General features: G+C 40.0%; 2 protein-coding genes across 18 annotated transcripts in view; one reads left to right on the top strand and one right to left on the bottom strand.

Annotated features, from left to right (window-relative positions):
• The window catches only part of LOC105671809 (very long chain fatty acid elongase AAEL008004-like), a 334,136-nt gene that overhangs the window by 228,925 nt on the left and 86,199 nt on the right, over window positions 1-19,012 (bottom strand). For 13 of the 16 annotated variants that reach the window (XM_067356999.1, XM_067356996.1, XM_067357004.1 and 10 more), the window contains one exon: window positions 7,137-7,205. The gene's annotated coding sequence lies outside the window, so the exon portion shown is untranslated. Of the gene's footprint in view, window positions 1-7,136; window positions 7,206-7,408; window positions 7,580-19,012 lie in introns of those variants that run through there. The other 3 variants (XM_012366266.2, XM_067357005.1, XM_067357006.1) reach the window with 1 other exon arrangement.
• The window catches only part of LOC105671805 (uncharacterized), a 252,615-nt gene that overhangs the window by 172,641 nt on the left and 60,962 nt on the right, over window positions 1-19,012 (top strand). For both annotated transcript variants that reach the window (XM_067356984.1, XM_012366255.2), the window contains 4 exons: window positions 5,624-5,762; window positions 7,609-7,673; window positions 10,644-10,895; window positions 17,094-17,414. In XM_067356984.1, the coding sequence (XP_067213085.1) occupies window positions 5,624-5,762; window positions 7,609-7,673; window positions 10,644-10,895; window positions 17,094-17,414 (777 nt within the window). The remainder of the gene's footprint in view (window positions 1-5,623; window positions 5,763-7,608; window positions 7,674-10,643; window positions 10,896-17,093; window positions 17,415-19,012) is intronic.

Here is a 19,012-nt window from a genome sequence, read left to right as displayed (position 1 = left end):
ACGCATCCGACGGTGTGTGTCTTTATTCGCGTGAAAACTGTATCACAAATGAAGGATGTTGCATCATATCGCATCGTAAGCGGAATTTCGATGACGGACTCTTCAACGAGTGTCTACTTGACTTTTCAGCAAAACTCTTCGCTTAATTATGTATGATTGCATTTAATGCGAAAATGGAAAATGTTTTGACAAACAATAGTGGTTGCAGTGACCACTTGGGGGAACTTCTTGCACAACGAACTTGCTTTGTTACATTGTACGATAAATTTCCAATTTTGCTAATTCTCACACAGCGCGACTCTGTCACTGTCGTAATAATAATGCATGGCTCTTGTTCTTGCTCATCGCTTACAAGAGTAATGTCGTACACGGTGACTCGTAACACAGTTATTTGTTAACGAAATTATGCCGCGCACGCGTATCGTTTTGTCGACGAACGTGCGCCGTTTTGAGGGGTGAATTACCGTCGTGTGCGGGAGATCGTTGTACGTGAACAAAAGCAGGGTGCGGCAACCGTTGGACCAGGGGAGGGGGGGAGGTAAAGACGATGGGGGTCTTCGGGGGAGGCAGAGGAGACGGGCGGAAAGTAATGTCCTGTCCGTGAGAATAAAGCCCACTTAATTGCGTGTCGAGCACATAAGAACGTTTCTCAACTTCTCGCCGCTACAACGATCGTAACTTACGCGGTAAGTAACGTCGTCCGAATCTGGGTAGAGGGGACTTAAATAAGATTGCGTGATCACCCCGAAAACAGGATACAATAGGTGTTTCGCGTTACGCGTAATACACAGCGCGAGAGAATTTTGAGTGCGTAACAAGGGTCCTTAATTTGTCGAAAGAAAGTACGTTAAATATATAACAGAAGATTTATTAGATATGTAATAGAGAGTTTTTATATTCTTTTCAAGACTTTTTAATTTCTTCTCAAAAAAACTATTTTATTTAATAAGATATCTTTTTCGATCTTTTTAATCTTTTATCGATCGCAAATATACATATTGACAAGATATATGATACAATCTCTCGCGTACAGCGCAATAAAAACAAATGAAATATAAATACTTGAAATATACGTAATATTTTAATTTTACTAATGTGTATAGAAATTTCTATATTTATTTTTCATATATTTATTTTTACAATTTATTAGTTTTTATTTTTATGTATTTTATGCATTTTTTATGTATTCTATTTCAATTTTATTATCAATCAGCTTACGAAAATAGCTTTCCTATACAGTATTTACTTATATATTGTATTCCCTCTCGTCTTCATATAACAATTTATATCAATCTCTATAATCTCTATAAAAAGTTGATTCTGCGAGAGAGAAATATTCTTTGCGAGAATCTACTTTGAAGCGAGGAAAAACTGATTTTGTATCTTCATCGCGGATGAAGCATATTCTTATCAGCGTTAAACTATAAATATACTCCGTCACCGGTTATCCAAGAATCACTAATAACCATAAAGTAACGATACGGCGTTATTTATTGCTAGGGATGAAAACTTTATCGCCATTTTATCCATAAGAGAGTCTGCTTCTCTCTCGCAATCTCACTATTTCATATTACTCCTTTTTTTCTGCCATCAACAAAATGTAACTGCATTTTAAAATTGCAAACGCCCGGCCAAAAAACACAAGTACGCACACAATAATATTTTGAGTGTAATCAAAAAATTCTACAATTATCGATTTCAAATATAATAAAAAATTTATTTCTCGTCATTTAATTGGAATTTGCATTTAACGCGGCATTCATATTGAGAATTGTTTAATCTTAAATTGTTTCCGCGCTGACGTTTATGCAGTTGAATAAATTCTCATCAGATTTACAATTTATTTATCAGACTTTGACTTACACACGAATAAATCCGCGGGAGGTTACTGCGTAACGAAAAGTGTTCCGGCTGTGTGTATTTTACGCGACATGCTCGCGAAAATGGAAGAAAAGTGAAACCATGCATTGGATACAACGCGAGAATTGCATCGACGCCGATTCATACCCTTACCATTCAAAGACGAGATACTACGTCAACGGTAACGAAACATGTAGCGCGTTATGTACATACGCGCGGTTATGGATTTCAATTTACCGGTCCGGGTTAGATCGACACGCGTATCGGCGTCCATATCGATTTCGTCCACTCGGTCGGTTCCTACCGAAACCAGTAATATAACCGGGCATGAAGCATAAATATAAAATTTCAGAGCATTCCATTTCGCGGTGGTCGAAAAGCTCCCGCTCTCGCCCTGCCCGCATTTCGCCTTTTCCATTCCACCGCTATTCTCCGCCGCATGGAAAATCTTTTAACGCTGCTAGATTGACCGAAAGCTCGCCCGCGTATCCCGATTTATCCTTTCGCGATTGGAAGGAGCTTTGTTAACGCGATTTAACCGCTTTTAATCGCTCTTTAAAGCTATAACATTTAATTTTAAAAACGAAGAAGCAAAAGCTGAGAAAATTAAAACAGCGTTACACTTTTACGAAACTATGATAAAAATAATCAACTGCTTAATCGCTGGTGATACTAGTTATATAAGTTATAACGATATAGCGAATTATATAAGTTATAAGGATTCGATAATAAATCGTTCATTTTCGCAAGCAACGAATAAAATAAATCAATAATCACAGAGATGCTAATCGGGTGAATAAAAGAAAAAAAGAAGTTCATGTAATTCGTTTGAAACGCAAGCTCGGATTATTTTCTACGTTTTTGCAGCCGTCGCGTTCTCCTCCTCTCTTTCGGCGGCACTCTATCATGGTGGGCGACTGGTGCGAACTGTGATTACAGGGTTTCGAGTCTCTCTCGCGAATTTTACGATCGTAAACGCGACTCGCGAGTCGCGTCCCGCCGCATTCTCTCCGCCCCACCGACTCGACTAAGAGCCCTTCTCTCCTCCCTTCTTCTTATTCTGTTCCGCCTCACCGCTCATCCTGAGCCCGAAAGTCGAGGCTACGTCGTGCGGCGTACGAAACGCGTGAAAATAAATAAATGCCCGGGACAGCCGCGCCGACGGTAAAACGGCGCTAGAGAGGGAGATGAATGTGAGAGAGGGTGGCTGACGAATTTCGGGACCATAGTGCGAAGCCTGCGCGTCGTATCGATCCCTGTTTCGCCGAACGCACCTGTACCTATCATCCTTGAGTGCCCGATGATTTTTTCAGCACGCATTTTTTCTTTAACCCCCGCAATTACTTTCGCTCGCTGCGAATAATGCAAGACAAATCAAAATAATGGTTTCAAGTTAACTCGATGCGTTTGCTTGCTATACATATTTTAATCTTCCATATTTTCTTTATTTTACAAACACTATTTCCTCATATTTTACGAATAATATCTAATAACAAGAAAAATTGACAAATAGGCAAATGTAATTTGAGAAAGTTAGACTTGACATCTATGGAGTTACATTTTCAAAATAGAAATGATCTTAAACGAAATAGTAAAATTAATGACGAGATTGATTCTCTGCAGTAACATTAACCAAATGTACAGAAGATTCTCGTGTATTTCATGTGTCCAAGGTTTCCGTTTATTTTTATAGAAAATCCTTTTTAAACTCACTCGCCAAGAAACGTGAACCTTGTTTCCTTTACACAGAATAAAGAGGAAGCGCGCTATGTTTGTGCAAACCATAATAAAAGCTCGCAAGCTTAACGTGTCAACGGCCACTCGCGCGCGAGAAACGAGAAAAAGGATATCTTAAAAAGGCAGTCTTGACACGTCCGAGCGCGGTTCGTTCGCGCCTTGTTATCACAAACACCGAGTCAAAATTTGCACCGCAGACGCTTCGTTCTCGAAGGGGTCCCTATTTATGCCACGGTCGGTGCAAACCATTTAACTAACATTTAGCCAACCCCCCTTTTAAAGAGCTAAAAAAACTTTTTCCAATTAGACGAATCAACACCGTGAGTCAACTTCGGGAAACGATAACAGTCTTGCCCCATTACAGGCTCTCGCTAAAATTCCCTTTGTTACCGCCGCAAATCCTTACGAAAATATTTCTCTGTGTTAAATTACTTTCATGCTATGCGTCAAGCCTCGCGCCTTTCCCGTCTCTCAAATACGTCTTCTTGATGTCTAATTAAGTGCATCGATCAATATTATCCAATATGTCCTAATGAGACGTTTTATTTTTTATCCGAAAATTATATTATGCAAAAACGCACAAATGCACCTTTGCGTAAATATTATTAATAGATACAAGTGAATTTACGGACGAAATTTACGCCGCTAATTATTGCGTGAGGTAAATCAGAATTATGAGACTATTAGTTTTAGCAGTCTGGCTAATGCTATGCTATACATAAAGGGAGTTTGGGCAGTTATATCTGATAGGATATTAACGAAGAATACCTCTACAAGCGAATCAGTGGTACCATAATAAAGTTAAGCTGTTAAATTAATCTCTAAAGTAAATTACGTCGGACACGTATAGAATGACAATTCGAATCGAGGTGAGATGAAGACATTAATGCAATGTTCCAAGAAACGATACTGCTGCAGAGTAATGGCGATTCAACGATTATTCCGGGCGATTTTGTTACGCAATTTTGACGAAAATTGTCTTTATCGGCGTTTCCGTTATTAAAGGGTCAATAAAATTTATGAAATAATAATCATATCACTTTGCTTAAGTCTACGCATAATGTCGCAAGATATTTATTGAAAGCAGGATATATCATTTAACGTGCAGCGCGACCGACTGCGTCGACTTTACTACGAGTTCAACGTTCAAAAAATAATATGTTTCAGAGAACAATACATATCTGTTGAATATAGAAAGAAAAACAGAGATACATCCATCATTCCTATTTCGTAATTTTCACCTCATGCTCGGATCAAACATCGTTCGGTATCCGCGTGGTATCCGCTCGTTTCTCCAAAATGGATTCCTATTCTGCCTCGTCGAGTTCAAAAATACACCTCCCCCGTATCTCCGCTCGTTTTCAGTAGGTGGACCTACGCACGGGGAAACGAATGAGGCACGAGGGACTCCTCCGGATTTCGATTATCGTCGATAACTCGGCTGGATGTATCCCTTCCATACTAGCAGTAGTTTCCGGAAATTCGCCTCGCCCTCGGGATTATCCCGCCCCGGGAATTCCCATCTCGCCACCGACACGTTGTGTTCTCTCCGGCTCCTCTTTCTCTTTACCTCCCTCTCGTATCCCTCTGCCACGAATCTCCCTCGTCTCTCTTATTCTTACCTTTTTCCCTCCCCCCTTGTCTTCGGCTCTGCGTTCGATTTGTCCCGAATTACTTCATTGGGTATATTACATCCCTCTGTTTTTTCTCTTTTTGCGGCGTATAACGTGTAGACAGGAACGGAAATCTCGTCGGAAGCATGAATATTACACGAGAATTTTCGAAATAAACATTATCTTATTTAATATTTGCGAACTGTCAACTTTATCGCGATTGTTTATAAATATTCCGCAGAGATGGAAATTTCGGTAAATTTCTCGAATTTTCAGTTTAATGGAAATTAATTAAATAAATGCTGTTTTTAATGATATAAAAAACCTACATTTGATGCACGTACATTTATACAATATATTAAACGCAACGTGGAGCGCTTTCTAACCTTGAATTCCATTTCTTGCGATTTCAGAATGCTCGTTTCCAGCGAGGTGGGAAGGCTCGTGGTTTCAAAGTGGTGTGAGGCAATCGATACAGATATTCAAGAACGAATTATCCACCAAGGGCAAGTGTCTACACAACGAAGGCGACAAGTTTCTCCTAGTAGATCAGTAAGTAATCGGATATGTCTTCTCGCATTTCACGATAATACGCGATTTTACTTATGAAAAAGATTACAAATTATTAAAGAGATTATAAATAAAAAGAGATAAATAGAAAGATTATAAAAATACTTCAACCACCAAATTGTCTTTAAATAACAGATCGAATAAAAAGTTCAAAGCGCGCTTCACTGTTGAAAGATAAACAAGATTAGATTTTTCTATTATAGATTTCTATTGTTATAAAAACTCGTGATTGAAGATGTCTCTTATTTTAGATAAAAATCGTAGATATTTGTACGTTTCTTATTTTTAAAAGGTGAAACAGTAGCAGGCAAAAGCAAAATCAATTTTTTCATTTCCAAATCGGTTCCTTCAAGTATCGTAGCGAAATAAAAGAGTTATCCATATTGCATCTATTGATATCATATTTATTTTAATCTCTTTGTGCACCGCAAGCAATTGTAGCGAGACAATTTTTGTTGAAAATTTTCTACGAAGCTGCACACATAGGATTCAGATAACATGTGCAGTTCATGTATCCAAGCGATCAAAGCCTTAGTTACTAAAGCTAATATAGCGAAATCGTTCGACCAAATAACCTGGATACTCTTTTTATCTCGAGCGGTTTATTCAATTCCGCAAAATTGGCAATATCGTTAACAACATACGGTAACGTAACGTAACTATGCATTTCGAAGCCCTTCCTATTTCTCTTCCAAGAAATTTTATACGCGATGAAAAACGAACTCGTGACAACTGTATCTTCCGTTTGCTGTAAAAATAGGCAATACTTATCTGTGAAAGGTAAAATTGCGGCACGTTGGCAGTAACGGAATAACGATGCGATTTTTCAATCTCTCCTCACGAAAACGCGAAAAATAAGCGGCCTCAAACGTAATGAGTCTAATGAAGTTTCGGCGAAAGTCAAGCTTCTCTTTTGCCGTGTAATGTTCGTGTCACACGAGCTGGCCCTCTAAGTTTTCTGAAGATTTCTATCGGACTTGCCTGTGCAAGGTATCCGATCGATATACCGTCAAGCGAAACGAAAGAAGTTGAGAAAGAAATGCGCCGTAAGACACGGCAGTGAAAATTTAAACGTTATTGTACTACTTTCATACAATGAGATGATAAAATGCGGTTAATGTAATAAAATGAAATAGATTAGAATTTAAGATGAGAACGATTGCGTATCGTATGCTCGAAGCAAAAAAAATGAGCTTCGAGTTCAGAATGTAAATTGTGGCCTGAAAGTTCAATCAGTTCGAATATTTAAAAAAAATATGAGCAATAGTATGCACGCGAAAAATGAATCTGTTTTTGCCCAACTTTACGCAGATGTCAATTTCCGAATTTTTGAATCTAAAATTAGTTTGAACTTACCTTCTGCTTGAAAAGTCCGAAGTCTGATATTCAATCTTGAGATCCGATCTGTCTGAACTGCTCGGCCATCTGAAATTTAAGAGTGCTAAATTAAATTCATATATATTTTAATTTCATGAAAGAGAAAAATCGCTTACTACTAACATTGGAATCATTGTATGGAAAAGATTGAGAAAATTTAAGATCTCTAATCGTACGCTTCATAATTGAATATAACTTAAATTCTTCTCATCTTTAATAATTATTTTTCAATTATTGGAGATTTTAATTACTTCTCGCTTAATTTTTGCTGAAAAGAATTGACGCATTTCTTGAATTTCGTCGGTTCTGTTTTTAATCGTTATTCAAATCGTTTTATTCGGCCTGTTTAACTTGAATGCGCGAATGGAAGCAAGCAGCAAAGTAACGTTCCTTAACGGGGACAGCACGAAGAACGCGAGTTAAAGCGAAGCTCTTCGTTTTCTTGTTTCAGGAAATCATGCTACCGCTGCGTTGTCATTCATGAAAAACACTCCAATGTTCTCCAATACAAAGAGAGTAAGTACAAAATATAGAGCACAAAAATAAGTACGAGAAATACGTGGCACGAAGTGCTCGGCGCCGTCGTTATTTCGTTGGATCGATAACGATTTGCCGGTAGCCCTCGAAGAACCGTTCGTTCATTAGGATGCCGATCGTTAATTAAAAGCTCGACGCGATGACGGGAAGAGAAGCAAGAGAGAGAGAGAAAATGCCGAGTGAATCGTAGCGTCTGAAATTATTCTTGGACGGGGATTTTAACGATTTCCCCGTCGTACGAACGCGACATTAGACAAGCAGTTACGAAAACGGTTTCGCTGATTCTGTGAATACCAATCTTATTTATCGTGTAAAGAAAATTTGAAATATTCCTCAACGTTCTATGGATATTTGTTTTCTACCTGCCTTGTTAATACGCTCATCCGAGCGGCGAACGAACCCGTTGTGAGATAATAATTCCTAACGAAATGTTGCCGCATTTTGTAGTCTGCGTATTCGCGGATTAAGTATATTGCTCGTTCGCTTCCGGTTAGTAACTTTGAATGCTGACGCAAAGGCTGCACAAATCCCAATGCAGATTTCCACATGTTAAATATAGTAGTCAGATAATTGTTTAGTTGCATCAATAGAACTGCAAGAATGATTTTAATAATTTTTTTCATACTTATAAATATTTCAATTTATTATCGCGATTAAGCTCACAGCATTGTTACCGGATTATGTTGCAATATATAATACAATGCGTAAAAACTCTATAATCTGTACTGCAAACTCGTTTGGAAGAGTTGCTCGTTATAAAACATCGCGGTTACACGATTTTGCAAGTTATAATTGCCCCACATAAAAATCGCAGAGTATTCGAATAGTTTTAGAACAAGTAGTTCAAGCGATCCAGAAGGGATACTTTGTCCCCTGCATTTTTATCGAGTATCGAGCGCGACGATACGAGCACCAAGAAGTAGCCCGAAGTTTCGCCCACCGGACGCGAAAGGGAGTCGGACTACTGTCACGTCCGACTCGCAGTCCGGGCGCAGGAGAGAGAGAGAGAGAGAGAGAGAGAGAGAGAGAGAGAGAGAGAGAGAGAGAGAGAGAAAAAAGCGTAGGTCAACATGTACGAGCGGAAAAAGCGCGACAGCGTCCGCGCGCTGGATCCGCCTCCTACGTCTCGCGTCGGCATTTTTCGACGATTTGTCAAAGTCCCCCGTTTTTCTTCTCTCTCCTCCTCTCCGTTTTATCGGGCTTTAATCTGCATAGTGTCACGCCGCGGGCACCGTCGCTCGCAGACTGCCTTCGTTGAGCACAGTTTGTCGTCGGGAAAAATGGGGAGCGGGACGAGCCGGGCTGGCGCTCGCGCGCTTCTCTATCCTCCCGGCGTGAATCCAGACAACTCGGTTGCGAACGTCAAGGCACGGACGAATGAAACGTCGAAGCAAATGCAATATTTCCACGAACGACGTATACTTTATTAAGGAAACGTGAATTTCGTTCTCACAACGCTGAGGAGTCTTTCTCAAGTCTGCCATACGTGCCGATGGCGATAGAATTTTTTCGTGTTATACACATGCGACACGCACAATTGAATAAATATCATTTTTATCTTCACATTTTATTATTTTATCTTCACATTTTAACAATCAAATCCGAAGTAAATATTTTTTTGCGCCAAAACGGAAATCAACATGAATTTATGCAAACTTCTTTCACCGCGCTACTTTTGATCCCGAACAATGCTCATGCGTCGAGAAGCAGCGGAAAGATTTGAATTAGAAGAGAAACTATAAGCACTCCGAAAAAGCTCGAGCGCCACCAATAAAGAGGTAGACTGGCGACGAGAGTTTTGCTCGATTTTTCGAGCTTGGTCGCAGGTAACACCTGCGTGCAGAAAAGTTAAGTCTCTTCGCGGGGCGAAGTCTTTCGCGGGAGTCTCCGGCACTTTTCCGTCGCGCGGGAAAAGAAATCGAGGGAAATATCCTCGGTTAAACTTCCACCGCGGGTATAAACTTGCTACTCAGGAAGATTCGTCATCGTCCAACTCGACCTTCTTCCACCTCTTTTCCGCCGACGGCCAACGTCGCCGCGACTCCGCCCGCTCGTGTCGCCGACGATATAAGAACTTTTCGTTATCCGGCAAAATTTTTATTAACGTCGTGATTCCCCGGGGAGAGTCTCGTAAAAAGAGATGTAACTGCGATTATCATCGGTTCGCTCGAAAAATGATACGCGCAGCGACGGAAGATTTGCCGCCGCGGAACTTCTCCGTGGGCGAAGTGAAGCAAAGTAATAGGACGGCTTGTAGAGGCTTTTATTCACTTTACGCTCTGTACGAGTGATACGTTATCATCAGCGATACGAAATCCGATAACGGCAATATTACATTCGCGGAAAATTGAAGTCTCCCCCGATATCACAAGACTTCTAATCTCTCGAGTGTGATTACGTAATAATATTCTATTTATATAAATTCTATAGATGTGCCGAACACGACTTGCTAATTAGTAAGAATACAACCGTTTCGAGAATATGTCAGTTTAGCTGTATAATTCCGCCAGCATAAAATAAGATTACCCACTTTCCTCTTTATAGAAAACAAAAATACTACCGCAAAATAATCGGATTTTGTGTCAAGCACTTTTATGAACTGGTTCGTTATCTCTCGAAATATGAAAAATTATGAGTTGCACCGCCGCTGTGCCTATTTTTAATGTACTTAAAATGGATTTACCAGATATATTCAGTGTATCTGCCTCATTTATATTACGTAAATTATTTTTCGGATATTTCGCTCTTTAACACACTTCTGTCACATTATTCTCAACGTCACGGCGTAATGAATGACGTCACGTTTTCAAATAACAAACGCGTTTCGGGAAAATTCGTGCCGCGAATTTATGAAATGATATTGACGGCAAACAGGCTTGTTATTAATGTAAATTTATATTGTAACAACTGGGAGACGAGCGTTTAATTTCAATTAATTTCCTGTTGCAGCCTATTGCCACAGCAGGAACTCCCTGGCGTCTCTCTGCTCGTATATCACGGGAGATGCGTTGCTATATTCCATGTTTCGCGAGGAGGCACCCTCTGTACCGTGCCCCTTTCGCGGACCTATGACCTTTGAGTACAATCGAGGCCACGGTACGTGTTCGAATCCACCAAGCAACGTTGACACCTGTACAGACGACAGCAGACTCCTCTTCAAGTATCAGGCTTGCCCGGACGTATCCGCTTCGGAGAGCGCAGGTAAGATGCACTTTTTGTTCACGGAAACTCTATCTATATATTCTCTAATATAAAAAAGGCGGTATGCGTGTGTCAAAATGTGTTTAAAAGTAGCTGACATTGCAAATAGAAATCCGCAGTCTTTAAATCATAATGTCTGAAAAATACGTAGCTAAAAAATATGATTCTAGAAACTTCTCTCGCAATGCATATTTTATTAATTATTTTAAAACTTTCAAGGAAAAATAAAAAATGCAGTAATCGTGTAAACTAGATTAAAAACTATCGTTAAGTCTCGAAGAGAAAGAAAAAAGGGCAAAGTTTTTTTTCTCGCTTCTTATCGTATTCTCTTTTATCTGCACATTCTTTGACAAATCTGATGTATATTTTATTTTAACAGAAACATTGAGATACTAAGTTTTCCATTTATATATCTAATATTGCTAAAGATAAAAGTTCGCTTTTTTCACGAATAAACTTTGCATACTATTAAACGCGAGCTTGTATACATTTTTTTTTTTTATAAAATTTTTAGTTTATTAACACCAATGTATCCAGGATGTTGCTTCGAAACTGTTTTTGTAATATTATGAATTATGTAAATACGATGCATAATCTTATTTTTACAAATTATGTAAATATGTTTCTTTTATAATCTCGTTCGTATGTTCTTTAGTACTGTGCGGAATTTTAGATACCTTATAATAATGTAATAAATTTCGCGATGCGAAATTCTATCTATTCTGAATACATTCTATATTTTTATATTATTTTCATCACGTACATTTTTTCCATTCCATAAATTAATTAAATAATACTCATAAAAGATATGTTAGCATAGAGTCCTCGTTGAATAAAATCTTTGTCTAATCCCAATTTATATATATAATAAATTGGTAAAATATATATATATAAAATGAGATTAGACAAAGATTTTATTCATATATATATATTCACAGTTGTTAATTGCCACCGTTTAATTTGAGTAGTGTAGCTTATTAGCGTGATTGGTATTTCGTGCGAGTAGTCACTTCAACGGTTCTCTGATAGGGCTGACGACCATCAGTTTGTATATCTTGCGCGCTTCAATTAAACACTCGTTACTCGATGGATTCGCATTTAATCGCGCGGCACAGCAAGATTAAATTTGTAGTCAATACGGGTTTATGTGTCTACTTTTGGCCGACGTGTATTCAATTTAATATATTGCGGCATAATCGATGCCGCCGATAATCCGTTTCGAAGCTACCGTAGCGTTGTCAATTATACCAAGTTACATTGCAAAATGTGTGTGGACAGCGTCTAAATATTCATCAACTCCAACATCGATTCCGGACTGCTATTAAGGGGTGTCAGCAGGTAATAGAATAGAGAAGGGTAATAGAATAGAATATTCATTTCGTGAATATCCTTTCGGCTTAATAATTTACATTCAAAGCTGGAGAAGTACTTTTGCGCTTGCATTGTCTGAATATTTAAAGTGTCCTGAATTTGACAAATGAAAGTTGACATTTATCCATAAAGTTATATGCAGGTATTTTACAAACTGTTTTGCATTTACACTGCAGTTATATTTAAAAGAAAACCGATAGCATAAATTTCATTTCCTTCGTTAGATAATAACATATAGTATTTTTCTTTCATCGCAAAACTATGGAGTATTAAAAATATTGTGCTTCGTTAAAAAAAAATTATTAATACTTTCTGTCTGTCTCTAAAAAACAAGTTTCGAAGATCAATGCCGATGAAAAAGATATTAGAATCTATTATTTAGCTGCTCCTCGTGCTACAATTAAATGTTTCGAGAAAAGTTTAATGCCGCAATTTTAGACTACCGTCGATTTTATCGTAACTTTTTGCAATATTTCTGATGACAGGATGGATTAAAAAAGTCTATGTACGTCATGTAAATACCGCGAATGAAGTGAATGAAAGAACCGACTATAGAGTGCGGCTTTATACCCCGCATTTTCTTCTATTTTCCTCGTCGCGTTTGATCGGATTTACTTTCGATGCGCTTTGGTCCCGCGTGGTGTTTTTCAAACACCCACCAAAATGGAAACGATTTCGGGCGAAATCTAACCGACGAATCGTACCTTTAACGAACACTTTAAAGGGAAAAAAGAGCGGTTGCGATTCGGTCAGGCGGCAGATTTTTCAGAATTAAATCGACGCACGGATATTACGGTCTTTTCATTCTGAATCCTGTCATTTAAGCGAAAAGGGACATCGTCAACGCCTTCCCGCTTCAACAACCTGTTGAGAAACCGATTTATTGGTATCGCGCGACGTATCGATGACGATGAAAAAGAGCGCGAAACAGCTAAATTTTTATTCGCGTTTGAAAATTTTCGTAATTCAATGTAGCAATTTAAGCGGTCTGCATAAAAAATCGGTTTTATCGTTCAATTCGTGTTTCTAAATTTCATGACACGTAATGTTTTAACTAACGCTCAAACACGCATCCATCCCTGTTATCGAAAACGATTTGATGAAAAAAACGTATACACTCGCATACAGCTTGTAACACCGGTTGAGAGAACGTTGTTATCAATAGTTATTACTCTGTTTCATAAATTTGTTATTTCAACATAAATCGCGATTATTTTCGATATATTACGAAAGAATAACCGATTCCAAATAACCCTTGTTAAGCTAGAGTAAAGTAGTCTAAAAAATCAACATAGAAAATCGTTTTTGGTCTTAAAATATTCTCTAAATAGCACTATATTTTGGTATATATTTTATTTTAATTTTTTGTGGTGGGGGTGCTAGCTTAACAAAGGTTTTCAAATAATACACAATTTCTTACAATCCTGATTAATCGATTGCCGATTCTTTTCCCGACGTTGCTCACCCGTGCACAAGACGTATTCGCGTTCAAGAAAGCGAAAAATCGGAATCTCCTCGCCGGATGCTTTGACGGAGACGAGCGACACGGAGCGAAACGCGCACAGAGGGAAACACCTGGGGTAAAGTCCAGGAATGGGTTCTTTTTTCCCGAGCAGCACCTCTCAAATTACTCGGAGATCAAAAAACCGACTTCACAGTGGTCGAACGGGGAAATAAAAAGACGAGGAGGCGTCGGCCGCGGCGACGGTGAAAGAGCGAGCCGCGAGAAAGAGTCGTCCGGAAAAAAGGAAGGCGGACTCTCGCGCGCGAGATGTGATTTAGATACGCGGCCTCCGGGATCCCGGAGGTCGGCTGCCTCTATTTGGGGGCTCTAGATTCTAGGGAATGAGAACTAGAGGATGAAAGAAAGAGAATGGGAGGGAAGGAAAAGTGGCGGAGCGAACTGCGGCGGCGGCTTGGGCGATAACATCTCTCGCTCTTTTGCGCGGTCTTTCGGGCGATGCCTCGAGACCGGTTGCAAACCGATAATTGTCGGTCTCGTCGGTCGCGTCGCCAAGGAAGCCGAAGGATCTCGGGCGGCGACAGCGCGAAGAGAATCCCAGTATCGTTTTTCACGCGAAAATCTCTCCAAGCTCGCTCGCCGCCGTCGAGTCGATCGCTCGTTCACTCGCTCGTCGCACCGTCAGGTCGCTTTCCTCGTTTCTTTCTCTCCGTTCATTCGTCTTACTCCGACCGTCCCTTTCCGACCGTCCCTTTCCGTCCGTCGTTGAATGGCTGTCTTCTCCCAATAGCGCTTTAAGGAGCGCTTGGGGAAGCGTCTTTACGACGCCGGGCGTCGTCGACGGCGCGCCGTACACCGCGCTCGCTGCGCTCGAAACATTTTTGCTGGCGAATAACGCCCGCGCCATTCGAACGTATCTTTGGACCTATACACGAGGTGCGCTCTAGATCTATCGGAGGTCTTTTAACCACCGGAACCTTTGATGAATTTTAGGTCAACGTTTTCTTGACGGGAAATTTGTATACCAAAATAGATTCTCTACAAGGTAGCGAAAAAATTCTCCCGTTCTAGAAAAAAAGGCACTCTAGTCGAAGCAAATAATTCTTCTTCGTTTATTGCACATTACGCGGCATAGTTCTAGAACCTACGGAAAATTCTTCAAAAATTTTATGAAATTATTTAAAAATTTTATGAACGCTGAATATTATATTTTACACCACGAAATGCTCTTTGACAAATTGATATTTGAATGTTTTCTCGCGGTGGAAACAATTACTCTTTTTCTTTATACTGCAATATCTAATAAATTTAATGCACTTCGCATAAACGTCGAGAACACAAATAACAATGAAAAAATGCAATTTTATTTTAAATTTTGTCAAAATCACGTTTTGATACATAAACTCTTTTTTGTTGCAGCAAATACCGTATAATAAAGTGTACATATCAAAGTTAGTAATGAACCGTAAGCATCAGCAAAATTCAACCAGCGCAAATTAAAACTTTTACTTGTTTTTAATCCCCTTCATATATTTCTGCTTTTATCTTCGCATGTGTAAACGCGTTCCGCAAGCTTGCAATCCTTGCCGTTATTTTTTTCTAGTCGTTACAATTTCAGACGTCTGTCTGAACAATTTTAATAAACTTTAAATTGCATGAAAGCAATTGAAAGAACAAATAAAATGCGCAGATTGGATAAATTATGTGCAACGATTCGCAGTGTTTAACAAATTTATAATTTTTTTAAGTAAATGTTGCACAGCGAGTTGATTTAATATTTCGAAAGAAATCTTCTATAATATAATAAATGCGTCAGTGCGGCGTTAAGTTAACAATATATACCTATAATGATGAGAATCTGCATATATCTATGTGGTGATTATATTCAACTCTCGTGGGAGTATGATATATCTCTTTTATCCACTTTCCTGTCAATTATCACGAACCGCCAGGTACGTTTTCATTAAAATTGCACGCGGCGAATAAAAATCCAGCAGCGAAGCGAAAATGGATATCGAAGTATGACCGGCGGGCAATGGTCAGTAATCGCGGTAGCGTTTTTCACGCGGAAATCACGGCAGTCTACGATCGCTGGAGGACGTTCGGACGACAGAACGTACCTCGCTCCTCCCGCTTCGCGCGCCGCTTTTTCCTCATCCGTTTGCATTGGTTCGTTCCTTCAATGGCGTTTCCAAGAGTGCTATCGAAATCCTCTTTACGAAGCGACGCCGCGAACGGCGGATAACGGGCATGCCGAAAGAGTTGCTTCAACGATTCGCCGCCAAATCGAGCCGCGGGGTATTATATCAACATTTCCAACCTATCTATCGTTATTCTATGCGATTTGAAAGTAAGAATCATAACGGATCGAAAACTACATCTTTTATTTGCAGGCATTAGCGCGGTTATTTTATCATTTTAGCGTTACCATCGACAAAGAGGATTTACTTTCTTCAACAAAAAGTACGAAAACAAGTACGATGATGTCAGACGATTTTCTATCGATAACTACAGATGTCGTAAAGTTTTGCAGTTTCCAAAAACTGAAATATACGTTATAGAAAGAGACTCCACTCGACAGCCGTAACAGTGGAACTGTTTAGTAAACGTCATTAGGAGTTTTCCCTTCGATCCTTTGTCTAGGACGAATGACTTTTATCGTTCGCGGAGTCGCTCTCGCAGAATAAAACTTTGAGATGTATATCGAGCTAAAGCTACAGTCGCGCCGAAAGCGAGTCTAGCGTGTAAAATGCCCGGAAACTTCGAAAGCGCGTTTAGCGCTCCGAACGTCAAACTCAAATTCATTTAATTTTGTTGCTCCAGACAGTTTAAACATAGGAGCGCGCGCAGTGTCAGGCCGCAACCGTGCTTCACCATTATCTCGTAACACGCTTCGAAACGCTAAATGCGCTTTCGAAGTTTCAAATGCTTTACACGCTAGACTCGCTTGATGCGCCCGCGCGCACTTTAAGAGCACACGGTATACAGATTTAAACGCTCTTAACAGGCTGAGAGCGCCGTTGACAATTTGCTAGTCTCGCAATATCGCGCCGCGCTCTCTTACAGAGAACGAAGGAACATTGGCAGACTTAACGGCTACTTTAAGAGTGTTTTAATCGCTCAAATATTTCAATACGAAAAAGTCAACTAAAATTTATCAAGAAATCCATAGATGAAAGCTGAATGGCGAGCCCAGACATCGTGTAATGATAAAAAAATGATTAAAAATGTGTAGATTTCATATGATGAAACCTTGCCACTTGAACGATTGCCGTCGATTGTGCGGAATTCGCGCTCGCCTGGAGCTTTCCGCACTTTTTCCGTCTCGAATATCAAGGTGGACGTATTTTCTTTTCGCGTTTCAGTGGAGGAACTGGAATGCCTGGCCACCTGGAAGGAGGGTAGCAGCCGTTACTTGGTCGGCCGCTTGCATCACGGCCACGCGTCCAGTAACGAGGATCGATACCGATGCTTCGTCTACGAGAAGGCCGGCCAGACGGTGCAGGGTAATCTGAACAACCGTGCCGCTTTAGGCATGGGTGCCATGGATCACGAAGTCGTCCTGCCGGGCGGACCGGTGCCCGAGGGCACCGCCGAGGTATACCGGGTGGCGCAGAGCGGCGACGCTACGTGCAACGGTCTGTTCAGTCCTATGGAGGGCTCCCGCACGATGACTTTGAGGAAAAGTGAGTCCTGCTCATACATTTTTCTCTTAAATTTTTATCTGCCGCTCTGCATAACTGCATTATTAAGCTGCTTTCGCATCGTGAAATGTTTATTGATATGATGTGAACGTATCACATTCTTGTTTTGCAGCTTCCAGATATTTTTCAACGCATTTCGTATATTAATTTTAAATTGGAGATTTAAATAGAAGATTTTTAATGCTAGGACGGCGACGTGTATGTATTTTAGATATTTGTTTTATTCATTTAGATAGTCGAGAATATTCAATAAATATCCAGTTCTTCTTCGTTCTAAATTAATTTGAATACGATATGAATGGCGAAAACTGCTTTCTGATACAGGTTGCCTTTTGCCCGATTCGTTATTCTAGCTTTGGTATCTCGTTAAAATTAAAACAGTCTATCATTACTGAGATACTTCGGCAAAGGAAGATATTGAAGGATTATCAAAGACTTTATCTTTTTTCAGACAAGTTGATGAAAACGGACATGTAAATCGATAAAAAGATGAACATCCGCAAAAAATTATAATTATTCGTAAAAAGACGGCTCTGGTCGTCGTTTAATAATTACGACTGCTAGTCGCAATGAAGATTTCGCAGGATAGATATTTAGCAAACGGAAAAGTTATGGCAGTTAAAAAATGTTTAATTATCATGAGATATTGCATGGTAATAAATCGTATCAGCGAATCGTATCTCCCATCTAGTTGTACGATTCATCATCGTTAAAATTTTTTCCATTTGTACAGTTCTCTCGTAGATTTTAATTATTACAGTGTAAATACGTGCTTGACGAGGATTCCCATCGGGACGCGGACGTTTCAATTTATCGTTATTTTCTAGCTGGCCGGATTTTTGAAATATTTTACGAGCCGTACGAGCGCGCGCGAGCGCACCCGGCGCTCGTCGCCGCGGACGACGGTGCATCTCTAATGTTATTTGCGCAACGATCGTGTCATCCGCGCAACATCTTGAGTAGAAATACCTCGCGCGCGGCGGCACTCAACAATATTAAATTATAACTTGCAAAATGTGAGCTAGAATGCCACTGTCATGCCGCGCGGTGTAATGTAAATGTATACTTTAAAGAATTGCTAATCAACGTACGGGTTTTTCATTCCATGAATAAGAAAAATCCGTTTGCACGACGTCTAGCGGAATAAGAGAGAAGGGACAAGGCGCCCCGACGCCGCGCGCGCATTTCCGTCTTTACTCGCTTTTCATCTCGACGCTCGCAATCCCATTTCGCCTGGTTAATGGATTCATATATAATTACTGGAGCTTCACGCTCGCGCATTATACTTGATAAATATCATCGCGAAAGGAAAAATATGAAATTCTCGGGCGATGAAATCGGGCTTTCGGCCGGCGCGCGATTTGCCCTGCCGATCGAGCCGACCACGCCTTTCGTTCAACTGCGCGTTTTTCCGTCTCGTGATTTTCAGAACGCGGCAAATTCCCCGCGCCGACGGATAAATAACGTTGGATTAAACGGCATCTCGCGATGCTCCCGGCGTCCCGCAGGTCCTTTGATCCGAAATGTATACACGGATGTATTTCGCAGTCGTAAATATCTCGTGTTTTCTTAATTTCGCC

Source organism: Linepithema humile, chromosome 6 (assembly GCF_040581485.1).
Source record: "Linepithema humile isolate Giens D197 chromosome 6, Lhum_UNIL_v1.0, whole genome shotgun sequence".
Taxonomy (NCBI): Eukaryota; Metazoa; Arthropoda; class Insecta; order Hymenoptera; family Formicidae; genus Linepithema; species Linepithema humile.
The sequence above is the reverse complement of the archived record's forward strand: the minus strand, read 5'-3'. Positions and strand labels throughout refer to the sequence as shown.